Below are 14869 nucleotides of genomic sequence, written 5' to 3' on the forward strand. Positions count from 1 at the left end.
ACAAGTGTTGGGTTAGTGGTTAAACTATCAATGTCAAATGGATGTTATTATTAAATAATAAAATACATGAAATTTTATAAAATATAGAAATTTATCGATAATTTTGGGTACATTCTATAATATTATATATTCATCATATAAAAAAGTGTGACTAATGAGAATTATTTTCATTAATGATAGAAATGGGATACAAATTATGATAAAAAATAAAGAGCATTAATGTTTAACACATGACCCGACTAACCATGTCAAATGGTTCAATAATTTAATTAGCTAGGTCATCGTAGGCAAGTGGTTTGGTAGGGATGCAAACAGATCAGATCATATTTGAATTAAGGTATATTTAAATCTTATCTGATCCAAAGATTCGACTGGATCTCATAAATATTGATTTGAATCTGAATCCGATCAAGATGTTTTGAATCTGATACGATCCAATTTAATTTTTTAATAAATAAATAAATTATTAAAAGAAAAAGGAAAAACATAACAGTTGAAATAAAAAAAAACAAAAAATATAAGTATTTTTTAAACTATTTCCATCATATAAAAAGTTTACAAAAATGCAATATAAATAACATATTTATAAATAAATAATAAATAACATATATATTATACATAAATAATATATACTATATATATAAATAATTGATTTGACCATAATATTAACAACCAATGTTCAAACAATATATTGGAATTGCATTTCCGCTTGTTAAATAAGTAATTTTTACTATCTCATAAATTAAATAATAAAAAATAAAAATAATGATTTTTTTTATAAATTTTATAAAAAAAGTTGAACATATATTAATATTAAATATTCTTCATATTAAACAAAAATATGTCTGAAAAAATGAGAATTATTGTTAGTAAAGATAAAAAATGGTTAAAATACAAAGAAAAATTGAATTAATGTCTTAATCATAGTCCATTTTCTTGGTTAAATAGGTTAATGGTTCAACCAATAAGGTCATTTGGTTACTGATTATTATCATCATCATCATTTGATACTGTCACGTGAAAAAATAAATGCGGAAATAAGGATTACTTTTATTAATGATGAAAATGTAATACATGATTTAAAATCAACCGAAAAATGAAAAAATGGATTTTCCATCCAAGTGGTTGGTTAGTGGTTCAACTATCCATGCCAAATGGATTAACACATGATGTTATTATTAAATAATAAAATAAATAAAATTATAGAAAATGTATAAATTTATAGATAATTTTGGGTACATTCTATAATATTATATATTAATCATATAAAAATGTGTGATTAATGATACTTATTTAATTAATGATATAAATGGGATAAAAATTAGGAAAAAAAAAATAAAGAGCATTAATGTTAAACACATGACCCCACTAACCATGTCAAATGGTTCAATGATTTAATTAGCTAGGTCATTGTAGGCAAGTGGTTTGGTAGGGATGCAAATAGATTGGACTGCATTTGAATCCGAGTATATATATTTGAATTCAATTCGATCCGAAGATCTGATCAGATCTCATAAATATTGATTCAAATGTGAATCCGAACAATATGTTGTATATCTGAATCTAATACGACCCAATTTAATTTAAAAAAATAATAAATTATTAAAAGGAAAAGAAAATATAATAATTGAAACAAAGAAAAACAAAAAATATAAGTATTTTATCAACTAATTTCAACATATAAGAAGTTTACAAAAAATGCAATATAAATAACATATTTATAATAAATAACATATATATATATTATATAAATGATATATATATATAATTGATTTGACCTCAATAATAAAAACCAATATTCAAACAATATATTAGAATTGCATTTCCTCTTGGTAAATAAGTAATTTTTATTATCTCATAAATTAAATAATAAAAAATAAAAATATAGATTTTTTTTATATATTTTATAGAAAAATTTGAACATGCATTAATATTATATATTTTCATATTAAATAAAAACATGTTTGAAAAATAAGAAAAAATATTTGTAAAGATAAAAATGACTAAAATATAAAGAAAAAATGAATTAATGTCTTAATCATAATCAATTTTCCTGGTTAAATTGATTAATGATCCAACCATTAAAATCGTTTGATTATTGATTATCATTATCATTATCATCATTTTATATTACCATGTTATACGGATACACTTTTACTAGTCCTCTCAAATATCCCCAAGAGGGAAGCAATGCCTTAATTTTTCCACGAACCAGTAGTACAGCCCGATTTACTAAGTGAGGTAATGACCGGATGAGGAGTTGTTTTATTATTACGAAAAACTTGAGGGAATGACCGGACCGGAGGTCCGGTGCCCGATTTACACCTTTTGGCTTTTGCAATTTTAAATTGCATGATTATTTGAACTAATTCCCATAGTTTGTCCTATAAAAAGATTCCTATAATTCGAGCTTATTAGTGGTAGACTGGTAGTGTCCACTGAGGCCTCACGGCCGAGACCGAATCTGCCTCACATAAGGCGCTTCATACGCACATCACCCGTACTTATTATTACGGGAGATGTTTCAATGCACGGTGGATGTGCATGTGAGGCGCCTAAGTGTGAGGAGCATATCCCATTCCCTTACGGCCCTTAGATGCTTTCGAGTTTGTCAATAACGAATCCCAAGAGAGATCAACGGTTATAATAACCTTCAGCTGCAGATAGAATGATTTTCTGTCCCATGTCCCCAAATACACTCACTCCCCCATTCGGCCATTCCCTCTAAGAGAGGAGGAAAATAGGGGTGCTTCCTCTCTCCTCATTTTTCTTTATCCCTGCCTTCTGCCTACCAAATGTGAAAAGTTGGGAGCCGTTTGATCTTCGGAATCCCAATTCATAAATATGAACTCCAGGCGTCGTTCTCTCGCCGTTCGCTTTCCATGATCGTTTATTTTTTGTTCTCTCTTTACGGTTAGAAAGTGAGAAAGCAAGAAATGGAGCCACTACAAATCAAGGTCGCAGAGGCAGTTCGGGTGCTGAACCACGATTCAGAATCGTGCAACCGCGTTGCTGCGAATCAATGGCTCGTACAGTTCCAACAGTCCGACGCCGCTTGGGAGGTCGCTACTTCCATCCTCACCTCCGATCGTCCTCCTTTCCTTGGCGGCTTCGAAGTCGAGTTCTTCGCTGCTCAGATTCTCAAACGAAAGGTCTCTCTCTCTCTTTCCCTCCCCCTCGCGCGCGCGCGCATTACGGGCATTGTGAAATGTTAATGAATTCTGTTGTTCTAATTCCGGTTAATTGTTGAATTTTCAGCCCCCCCCCCCCCCCCCCCCCCGGTTTCTCACAAACCCCTGCATTGTTGATAATGTTAATGAATTCATTGATTTGAGTTATGGGCAAATATTGAATGCCGTCTTTGGTTTTAAATTCATTAGCTTCAAATTCTGGGTAAAGTATTTAATGAACTCATCGTTTTTAAAATACGCGCAAGTGTTCAATATTGATACAAGCGAAATGTATAGAAACACATATCGTTAAATCTATTCAACTGTCACTTTGACTTGCAATGATTACCATTTGATCCCATTTCAGAGGTATTTTTATAAAAAAAAAATGAATACAGTAGAAAGTTGATCTAGAAGTGTAAAAACACTGCTAATGAAACAGTGTATTCAAAGTTCAAACATAACAAACACACAAGAGCTAAAAGATAAACAATTAGAGAAATAAAGAGGGAATGGAAGAAAGATGGACAGAGTACACCAGATTTACATGGTTCGGCTCTTTGGCCCACCTCCATGGACGTTTAAGAGTAAGTAATCCATTATAGAAGCTTCTAATAGAGTTACAATGGCTCCTGTTTCCCCTTCTACAGCCCTCCTTTCTCTCTTACGTTCCTCTCCTCCTCTTGTCTTCTCCTTACCTTTTTTCTCAAAAGCAAATAAACAATAAAAGGGGAAAACCTAAAGGATATCAGCCCTTGGATCTTTATAATCTCCAATGGCTGAGATTACAAGACATAAAGACAAATTACATTTACAAGATTTCCCAAAAATATCCATGATGAAACCCCATAAGCCCAACAATCTCCACCTTGGCTTGCTATCAAAGTAAGGTAAAGAGTGCTTCATGTCAAGTAACCCACTTATGCATTCATAGATCATCAGTGAACTCATACCTCACATCCATGAGGTGCCACTCGTGCTCCATAAGAGCATCTCCTTTCATCTCATATTTGAGACAAACCACCCAAGTCCAAGCAATGCCTAAACTTGTCAGTAGTGGCAGGCTTGGTAAGAATATCTGATATATTTTCATGTGTGCTTACCTTATCCAAGTGTACTTTACCATTGGAAATCACCTCTCAAATCCAATGAAATTTCACATTTATATGCTTTGTTCTTCCATGGTGCAATTGATTCTTTGTTAAGTGAGTTGCACTTTGACTATCACACAATAAGATTGATTTATCTTATTGCAAGCCCAATTCACTAACAAAGCCTGTCAACCAAATAGTTTCTTTAGCACCTTCTACTACTGCCATATACTCAACCTCCGTAGTGGACAATGCAACAATAGGCTGTAGCATTGCCTTCCAACTGATAGGACCTCCTATTAGAAGAAATATTACCCTGCCATTGAATGACGACTATCTAAATCCCAGGATAATCAACATCAACAAAGCCAACCAATTGATGTCTACAAACTCCTCTGTCAAACAATAAACCATTGTCAATAGTACCTTTTCAAATATTGAAAAATCCATTTTACAGCATGCCAATATTTTTTTTGAAGAGTAAGGATAAAAATGATTTTATTAAAAAGAAAACAAGTACAATCAGATCAGGTGTCAAGGCGACACACTAATACATCAGTCCAAATTAAAAAGATTTGCATTACAATTGGGTCTCAAGAAGATCCCAGAAATTTTTTGTGAAGTCTAAATTTCTTGTTTGCTCAAATTCTTTTATGGAGAGGATCCAGTCTGTGATGAATTTTCCAACTCAAGCAACCACAGCTTCAAGTCTCTTTTCTTTATCCTCAAAGAGTCTCCTGTTCCTCTGACACCACACAGTCCAGCACATTGCAAATGGTATGCAGCTCCAAATAATTCTGGCTTTCTTGCTTCCTCTGAACCTTGGCCAAGAAGAGAAAATTTCTGCTCTTGAGGAAGGCTGGAAAGTGGGAAGTCCAAAAAGGAAGGAGTAGTATTTCCATTTAAAGTTTGCCAATTTGCAAGAGTAGCTAGCCATGCTGAATCCTCTGCTCTTCAAGTGTTCTGATGTGAGGATACTATCCAACACAATCATATAAGCGAAGGCTTCAACTCTCGGAGGGACTGGATTCCCCCACACCCCACTTACTTGATCACTTGACACGTCTTCTTTGATGAGGGCCAGGTAGAAAGATTTCACCGAAAACTTTCCACTCCTGCATTCTTTCCACCACAGACCATCCTCATTAGCTGAACAGATTTATGTCTTCTCTAACTTGTCCAACAGCAGTATACACTCCTCCACCTCTCGATCAAGTAGAGGCCTTCTAAACTTGGGGCTCCAAATTACCTGTTCACCTCTGATTTCATAGCAGCGGGCAATCAAAACCTGCTGATCAGTCAACTTGTAAAGTCTTGGATAGATGTCACATAACTACCCAGCCCCACACGAACCTCACTCTAGACCCATCCCCAGCATTGAATCTTATCAAGTTCTTAAGTCCTGGTTAAACCTCATTATACCCTTCCAAACACTTACTCCATATGTGTTTGAAACCTCCCTCGTCTCCCACCCAAATCTTACCACCCCATATTTCCCTACCACCACTCTTTTCCACAATGAATCTCTCTCCTTCTCCATCCCAAATCTCCAAATTCATTTACCTAACAAGGCTTTATTAAAGGTCTTCACCCTTCTCAACCCCAGTCCCCCATTGCTTTTGGCCTGCAAACCTTATTCCACTTTGCTAGATGAAACTTCTTAGACCCCTTTGTTCCTTCCCATAGGAAATCCCTTTGAAGCTGCTCTATCTTGTTGGCTATTTATGTTGGTACTTTCGGCAAGGAGAGGTAATAGGTGGGAAGGCTCGATAACACACTTCGGATAAGTGTAATTCTACCTCCTAGTGAGTGGAATCTTGCCTTCCTCTTTTCCAATCCCATCTTCACTCTCTCAACGAGGGGTTTCCACACACTAACTGAATCAAATTTGGCTCCAACTGGGAGACCCAGATAGGAGAATGGGAGCTCCCCTATTCTGCACTCCAGAACTGTTGCAAACTGTGCCATGTCTTCTTGACTGATCTCTCCAACTGCTATCGGGTTACTTTTCTCCAGATTTACTTTCAGGCCTGTTACCAACTCAAAGTTAGCTAACAATGCCCTTAAATTCAGCACCTGATCTACATCTGCATCTAAGAAGATAAGGGTGTCATCTGCGAATTGCAAATGGGATATACATGGCCCTTCCTGTCCTGCATTAAAGCCTTCTAACCAACCCTGCTGAACTCATTTTTTCAATAATAAATTTAGGACTTCCATTACCAACACAAACAGTAGTGGGGAAAGTGGATCACATTGTCTCAGCCCCCTCGAAGCTTGAAAAAGCTTTGTAGACACCCCGTTGAGAAGCAAAGAAAAAGAGACAGATGAGATACATCCGTATATCCAGCCCCTCCATTTTTCTCCAAATCCCATCAGCCTTTGCTCCACATGGCATTAAGCTTTTTCAATATCTAGCTTGCACACCAAACCTGGTTTCCCACTTCTTATCCTCGAATCAATACACTCACTTGCCACCATCACACCATCCAGGATTTGCCTCCCTTCCACAAAAGCCATTTGGGTTTCATTTACTACCTCATAAAGTACTTCCCTCAGTCTACTTGCTAGGACTTCAGCCAAGAGTTTATAAGGTCTGCTTATTAAACTAATTGGCCTAAATTCTTTTATGTTAACCGCCCCTGCCTCCTTCTGTAATACTGCAATAAAGGTTGAATTAATTCTCCTGTCCAGATTTCTGTTTACACTAAATTCCTTGATCATTTGCATGAAATCGTCCTCCAAGAAATGCCAACTTTGCTTTATGAAGTTAAAATTAAACCCATAAGGTCTCAGAGCTTTATCTCCATCGATCCTCTTCAAGACCTCCTTAACTTCACCCCTCAGTTTCACTTTCTAGCCACTCGGATGCTCTCTCACTTAGTTTTCTTGATTATACGTCTCCTAGAGAGATCCATCCCCATTGTCTCCTTGTATACAACTTCTTATAAAAGTCCACCGCTAGTCTTTGAAATGTCATCCCAGTCTTCGGCCTCTTCCTCTCCTACCTGAAATCTAGTAATCAGATTCCTTTTACTTCTTCCATTTGCAAATGCATGGAAGAAGGCTGTCCTGGATTTTCCACGTACCTGCTCACAACATTAACTATGTGAGCAATATCAGGTCTATGCATACCATTGCATACATAAGGCTCCCACAGCACTACTATATGGTATGTGTGACATATGCTCTTTATCTTCATCAGTTCTTGGTAACAATCTTGCTTACAACTTGAAATATTGTGAAGTAGTGCTTGAACTGGTTTAGCATTTGACATCCCAAACCTTTCCAAAATCTTTTGAATATACTTACTTTGAGAAACCCATAGCTTGCTTGTATTATCTCTGATGATTTCCATCCCAAGAATTAGTTTTGGCAATCCAGGGCCTTCTGGAATTGCTGGAGTGTTTAGAGATGAGAATGGGAATATATGTGGTTTGTATTCAGGACCTATTGATCAAGGTGATTTAGTGAGAGCTGAATTCATGGCTGCTATTGTTGGGGTGAAAAAAGCTAAGGATATGGGAATTACAAGGTTGATTGTTGAAGGGGATTCAGAAATAGTTGTTGGCTGGTTGAAAAAAGGTGAAGGGGTTCTATGGCAATTCAAAAATGATTTCAGAAGATTCAAGTTGAGGGATGGATTAGCTAAGCAAGGAATTCATAGACATCATTTGTTATGGATTCAATGTTAATTGTGTAGGGAGGATATTTGATGTAAAGGGTCTTTGCCTTAACAATTGCTTGTTGTACCCTTTTTATCTTTAATCTTAATAAAAATTTCTTGAGTTGATGATAAAAAAAATCATCCCAAGAATCTTCTTAGCTCTTCCAAGATCCTTTATGTTAAACTCAACACTAAGCTTGGTTTTTGATTCCAAGCAAGGTTTAAAATGTTGGTCACCCAAATATAAGAAACATGTCAGAACTATTGTAAAAATTAAATACATGGTGGAAATATTGTAAAATATGCAAAATATATAATGATATTTTATGAAATGATAAAAGAAGAATAGGCACAACTTTTTAAATTATTATCTTGTTCCAAATCATTAAGCAAAGCTTATAAACCAAGGTTATAGACAAAAGAATACATTTTGAAGTTGCCCTATAAGCCTTAAGCTTTAGAGCTTCATGATAAAATGAGTTTAAGCTATTACACAAACAAAAACTAATATTCAACTTCATGTTTGAAATGAATATTGAGTTAGTCCAAAGTGGTAATCATGTAAGTTAGGTGGGCAATAACATTGTTACTCCACATATCTACAATATTATCACTTACTTAAGTTCTAATACTATCTCTTGTACTCTATATAGTGTTGGTAGTTTTCACTGTGGAATGTTGATTCTAGTAAAATTTCATGGAAGAGCTGGCCTTCCATGAATTTTGCATCCAATTGCTGAATTTGGTGATTTGTTCACTAGATAGCAAGCTGTATTTATTGCTTCAGCCCAAAATACTTTAGGCAATCCAGTATGCAACCTCATGCATCTAGCCCTCTGTCAAAGTTCTATTCATTCTCTCTGCCACCCCATTTTGTTGAGGTGTTTTTGGAGCTGAAAAATGCCTTTTGATTCCATGGCTTTTGCAGAATTTTAAGAACTCTACATCCTTATATTCCATTCCATTGTTAGTTCTTAAGCATTTCACCTTTTTCCTTGTTTGTAACTCTACCTCAACCTTCCATTCCTTAAATTCATCAAATACCTATGACTTGTGCCTTAATAAATACACCCAAACCCTCCTGGAGTAATCATCAATAAAGGCTACAAAGTAATGGACACCACCCTTAGATGGAACTGGGGATGGACCCCACACATCTGAGTGAACATACTCCAAGACTTATTTGCATGTATCGGTCCTGTTTAAGACACTCTATGTTGTTTTCCATACACACAAAATTTGAAGAAATATAGTTTTCAAGTCTTTACTCACTTAGTACCTTCATCTTGTGGAGTTCTAACAAGTCTTTTTCACTCATATGGCCTAGTCTCATATGCAATAGAGCAGTGTCATTTACATCTACATCAACAAGAGTAGTAATTGCAGCTTCACCTGTCACTGTACTCCCTTCTAGAATGTAGAGATTTCCTTCTCTTTCCCTTCATTACAGTCATGGATCCTCTCTTAACTTTAAGAGCACCAACTGTCCTTGTAAATGAGCAACCGTTTGCTTCAAGTATCCCTAAGGAGATATAATTTTTCTTCAATGTCGAGACATGTCTAACACCATTAATTGTCCTCACACATCATCAAACATTTTTGTTTTAATGGTACCAATTCCCATAGTCTTGCAAGTTGCATCATTTCCCATGAGAACAGTACCTCTAGCATATGGTTCATAGCTGTCAAACCATTCCCTTTTAGACACATGTGGTAGGAACATCCAGAATCAATCAACCAAGTTTCTATAAATTCCCTTTCTTTATCAGAGACTACAAGTACCTCTCCATTTTGTTCTGCTGCTACACTTGCTCATTTTGTTTTATGTTCACTTCCTTTCTCTTCCTTGTCTTTCTTTCTTTGTTTACATCCTTCTTCATATGTCCCTTCTTATGACAATAATAACACTTGAATTCTTTTTTATCAATAAAGAGAAGTTTTATTAAATTCAAACTCAGGTATTACAGCAAGGTGGAAAAATCTCCACCAAGAAACAAATTTAAAGTTTGGCCCGAAATATTTGTTGTCTAAGAGTCCCATGTTTATCCAAAGAATATGCCATCCCATTTGGGCACTACACCTTGTCAACGAAATGACCACTTGTTTTAATAAAATTTTTATTTTATCTTAAAAAAAAGCGAAATGACTACTTGTGAATCCCCTTCCACCTTGTCCACAAAACACTTGAATTCTTTTTTCTTAGTTTTTGATCTTGACCTTTCTTCCTTCCCCCTTTTTCTTTAGACCTTCCTCATCCTTTTCCCTTTTTTCTCACCACTGATCCTCCCCCATGATAATCCTTGATATGCCTTTTTCTCAACTCATTTTCTATTAATGCTGCTGTAATATCATCGTACTTGAGCTTATCCTTCCCATATATCAAAGTGCTGACAAGGTTATTATAGGACTTTGGAGTGAAGCCAAAAGTATAATAGCTTTTGTTGGTATCATCAACCTTAACTTCAACACTCAAGAGCTGGGAAAGAATTTTGTTAAACTTGTTTATATGGTCAAGTAAATTTTCTCCCTCCTCCATATGAAGTCTATAAATTTGTTTCTTTAAAAATAGCATGTTTGTCACCAACTTTGACATGTACAAGGATTCTAGCTTTTTCCAGATTTCTGCTGCTGTCTTCAAACTTGATACATTATAGATAACTTCATCAGCCAATCAGTTTCAGATTGCTCCAATTGCTTTACTATCAACTACTTTTCAAGTTGCATTTGTCATGTTAGCTGGCTTATTGTGCTATCAAAATATTTTGTTTTGCAAGGAAATCCTCCACTCTTGTTTGTAACAAGCTGAAATTTCACTTTTCGTCAAACTTCTCTACTTCATACCATATAGTAGAACTCCCCTTTGAGCTCATGGTGTGTTCCCTCAATATGCATGCTCAAATTATTAACAGTCCCAAACACGTCCTTTTAAAACAATCTAGCAATTTGACAAACGCCTGGAGTGTTAAAAGAGTAACATAATACCCGGAATGTTCAGTTTATGGATTTAGGAGTGCAAATGGACTAGCTGATTATCTTGCTAAACAAGGGGCTTTGAGGCAACAATGGTTTTGGGCTGCAATGTAAAGTGGGACAGAAATATGTAATAGTGTGGGAGCATTAATCCCATACACAAAGCTGTAAAACTTTATTTTAACCCTAATTCCAAATAAAATTCTCTTTTGCTGATAAAAGAAAAGCTGCAGAGAAATTGCTCCACCTCTTCAACAATAAACCCAAAGCCACCAATTGCATAAATCACGAATTAACAGAGCCACCTACTCCCCTTTGTGATTGAACAATGCATACACAAAGGCATTCCATAGCAACAAATAGCAATAAAAGGAACCAATAGCCCTGATACCAATTCTAAAATGTAAAAACATTGCTAATGAAATAGTGTATTCAAAGTTTCAAACATAACAAACACACAAGAACTAAAAGATAAACAAGTAGAGAAATAAAAAGGGAATGGAAGAAAGATTGAAAGAGAACACTAGATTTACGTGGTTTGGCTCATTGGCCTACATCCACGGACATTCAAGAGTAAGTAATTCACTATAGAAGCTTCTAATAGAGTTACAATGGCTTCCCTTCTACAGCCCTTCTTTCTCACTTATGTTCCTCTCCTCCTGTCTTCTTCTCACCTTTTTTTTTTCTCAAAAGTGTAGAAACAACAAAAGGGCAAAACCTAAAAGATACCATCCCTTGGATCTTTATGATCGCCAACGGATGAGATTACAAGACATAAAGACAAATTACATTTATAAGATTTCCCAAAATACCCTTGATGAAACCCCATAAACCCAATAGTTGAGTTCAAAGAAATATCTCAACGTTCATTTGTAGGATATTTTTGCTATTGCTTCCATTTGGATGAGATGTTCATTCAGACTGCCAAGATCTAACACCTCTATTTGATGATGTAATAACCAATGTCTCTTCCAGAGCATGGTTCTTCATCCACTCCAACTCCTGTAAGTATGTCATCTCATTTTGTTACCTTAAATTCTCCATCTAATGATGTTCCTACCTTACGCCGTTCTACTAGAGTTTCCAGACCTCCTGATTGCTATGGTTATCCTTTAGACCATAGTTCTTTCTTTGTTGTGTTGTCTGTCACAGATATTCCCAGACCCTACCAACAAGCCATTTCTCACACACACTAGAGAGATGTAATGGACTCTGGGATTGATACTGTCTTAGAGAACGATACTTGGGAGTTAGTCTCTCCTCCTCTTGATGCTTTAGTCATTGGAAGTCAGTGGGTGTGTTCTGTTAAATTGAAGTTTAATGGTAGTCTGGATAGATACAAGGCTAGATTGGTTACATAGGGGTATAAGCAAGAGTATGAAATTGACTATGAAGAGACATTTACTTCAATTGCCAAGATGACCACAATTCGCCTTCTCCTTGCTATTTCAGCTGTAAAAGGTTGGGTTATCTTTTAGATGGATGTCAAAAATGCTTTCTACATGGAGATTTGAAGGATATGGTTTATATGAAACCCCTTGGGCTACTGTCATGATCCACATCTTGTTTGCCGACTCAAGAAGTCCCTTTATGGTCTCAAACAGCTCCCCTGTGCCTGGTTTGAGAGATATAGATCTATATTATTGATGCTGGATTCACTTAAAGCTCCTCAGACTATTCTCTTTTCACCTCATAGGGCTCTCAAGGTATCACACTGTTGCTACTTTAGACCAATTACGCACTTATTGGGCTTGGAAGTGCACCACAACTCCAGTTGCTACTTTCTTAATCAATAGAGATATGCCATTGACTTGGTCAACCTTGCACATCTTACTAGCACCAAGACAGTTGATAGACCGTTGCAACTCAATTTGAAGTTGAGTAAGGACGATGGTCCACTCTTAGGGGATGCCACTCTCTACCATCAACTTGTGGGGGGTCTTATTTACCTCGCAATGACTCACCCATACATCTCTTATGCTATCCAGATGGTCAACTAGTTTGTTTTGGCTCCTTGCCAATTTCATATGACAACTGTACTGTATCATTCGTTATGTTTGGGTTCTGCTTCTTATGGTGTATTCTTTCCTTCCTCTTCATCTCTTTAGTTATCAGCCTATGCCAATGCCGACTGGGTTGGTTGTCATATACTAGACGACCCACTATAGGATGGTGCATCTTTTTAGGGGAGTCTCTTATCTCCTGGAAATGTAAGAAGCAACAAACAATTTCTAAATCATCCACGAAAGTAGAAACCGAGCCATGTCCTCAGCATGCAGTGAAATCATTTGGTTTCAATCTCTCCTACATGATCTCCATCTTGATCAATCATCTTCAATTCCTCTAGTTACCAACAACCTTTGTGCAATCAAGATTGCTTCCAATCCCGTTTTCCATAAAAGAACGAAACATATTGAAGTGGATTGTCACTTTATCAGCGATTTCTCACTTTTGGCTGCATCTCACATCCTCATGTATGTTCTAATCTTCAACTGGCGGACATCTACACCAAAGCTATGACTAGAGCCAGGCATTCCTTTCTTATGAGCAAACTGATGTTAGTATCTCTACATTAGTTTGATGGGGAGTGTAGAGACAAAGATGGTGATGGTTAATTTTGTAAATTTACTTCTTGATGTACATATTTCTTTATTTTCTCACTGTGTATTATACATCTTGTATACTAGGGACAAATTTGTCCATTTACTCTTTATTAATATAAATATCTTTCTCTTGGTGTGGTCGATTCACTTTAGACACCACAAATCTGTTGAGTTTCTCTATTTCAAACTGCACTGACAGGTTGGAGGAAGGAAAGGGGGTGATATAACAACATAGAAATGAACTCAGGTGTTTCGAGTTGCTGTCAAGAAATATGAACATTCAAGTAAGATGGATAAGAAGATCTGCTAATGGCTTAGCTAAGCAAGGAGTTCATAAAAAACAATTGTAATAGGGTGGTGGGGTTTTGTTGTTGCAAAGGGTTGTTAGATTTCACAACCTCTTGTTGTAATTCATCTTTTTCTTCTCAAGTAATTAATAAGATTTTCTGTTGCTGATAAAAAATCTTTTCCTTGCACTTCTTTTTTCTATTAAATATTCTTCTATTTCTCTCTTTCCACACTTTCTGCAAAGGTAATGCAACTTCACATGATTTTAGCTTTCCTTTCCCCAATAAATGCTGGCCACTTCTTGAAGATTTCCGTAGGCAAATGGGGAGACATCTCTTCATCTTGAAAAATTGAAAGAGAAAAAAAAGCCAAATGCATCTAACAAAGCTGCAATTCACCATCAACTTCATCCCTTTTCAGATTCAGTTTCACAGAGGACACATTTGTTTGCCAAATAAAAACCTCTTCTCATGAAGTGATCTTGACTCTTGAGTAAGAATGCAGCTGTTCAATGGGGGCATGAAGGAAAAATATGGTTTAATTTGTGAGTTGTAGGGTGCTTATTTTTGAGCTGTTATTAGCCTTGATTCTGAAATCAGCAATAGGGTCTTTATTAGCAGCTTTGGATGTCTTTTTGGTTAGTTCTCAGTACTTAAATGAATAAAAGTGGTGAGAGGGGGCTGCCTTGGCAGATCCTTCTAGAGCTTTTGAAGAATTCATCCTGCTCACCATTTAAGAGAATAGAGTATTTAGGAGTGGAGATGCACAACCTTATCCAATCCTCTATTTGTGACCAAAATTCATTCTTCCCAACATGCAGTCCAAGAAGGTCCAATTTATATGATCAAAGGCCTTCTCTAGGTCTACTTTGCAAAGGCAACCTGGATATTCCTATTTTGGTCTTATGTCAATCAGCTCATTTGCAATGAACATCCCATCTAGTATCTTTCAATCTGGGGCAAAGGTGTATTGGAAGCTAGAGATGATTGTGGGAAGCACTTGTGTTTTTTCTTGGAGGTATGAAGAATATTGGTTTTGGGGACAGATGGTGCAAATGGATTTTAGGGTGTGTTAGGACTT

At 36.1% G+C, this 14869-nt stretch overlaps 1 protein-coding gene across 4 annotated transcripts in view; it reads left to right on the plus strand.

Annotated features, from left to right (window-relative positions):
- Positions 1 to 2695: 2695 nt before the first annotated feature.
- Positions 2696 to 14869, plus strand: part of LOC104591940 (ARM repeat superfamily protein) — a 123143-nt gene continuing 110969 nt past the window's right edge. For 2 of the 4 annotated variants that reach the window (XR_016085522.1, XM_010251100.3), the window contains exon 1: positions 2702 to 3152. Coding sequence is in view for 2 of the 4 variants with exons in the window: in XM_010251100.3 (XP_010249402.1) it covers positions 2937 to 3152 (216 nt within the window). In the remaining 2 variants the exon portion in view is untranslated. Of the gene's footprint in view, positions 3153 to 14869 lie in introns of all 4 variants that reach the window. The other 2 variants (XR_016085523.1, XM_010251101.3) reach the window with 2 other exon arrangements.

The sequence above is a fragment of the Nelumbo nucifera genome, chromosome 4 (genome assembly GCF_055504915.1).
Source record: "Nelumbo nucifera cultivar China Antique chromosome 4, China Antique-T2T, whole genome shotgun sequence".
Classification (NCBI taxonomy): Eukaryota; Viridiplantae; Streptophyta; class Magnoliopsida; order Proteales; family Nelumbonaceae; genus Nelumbo; species Nelumbo nucifera.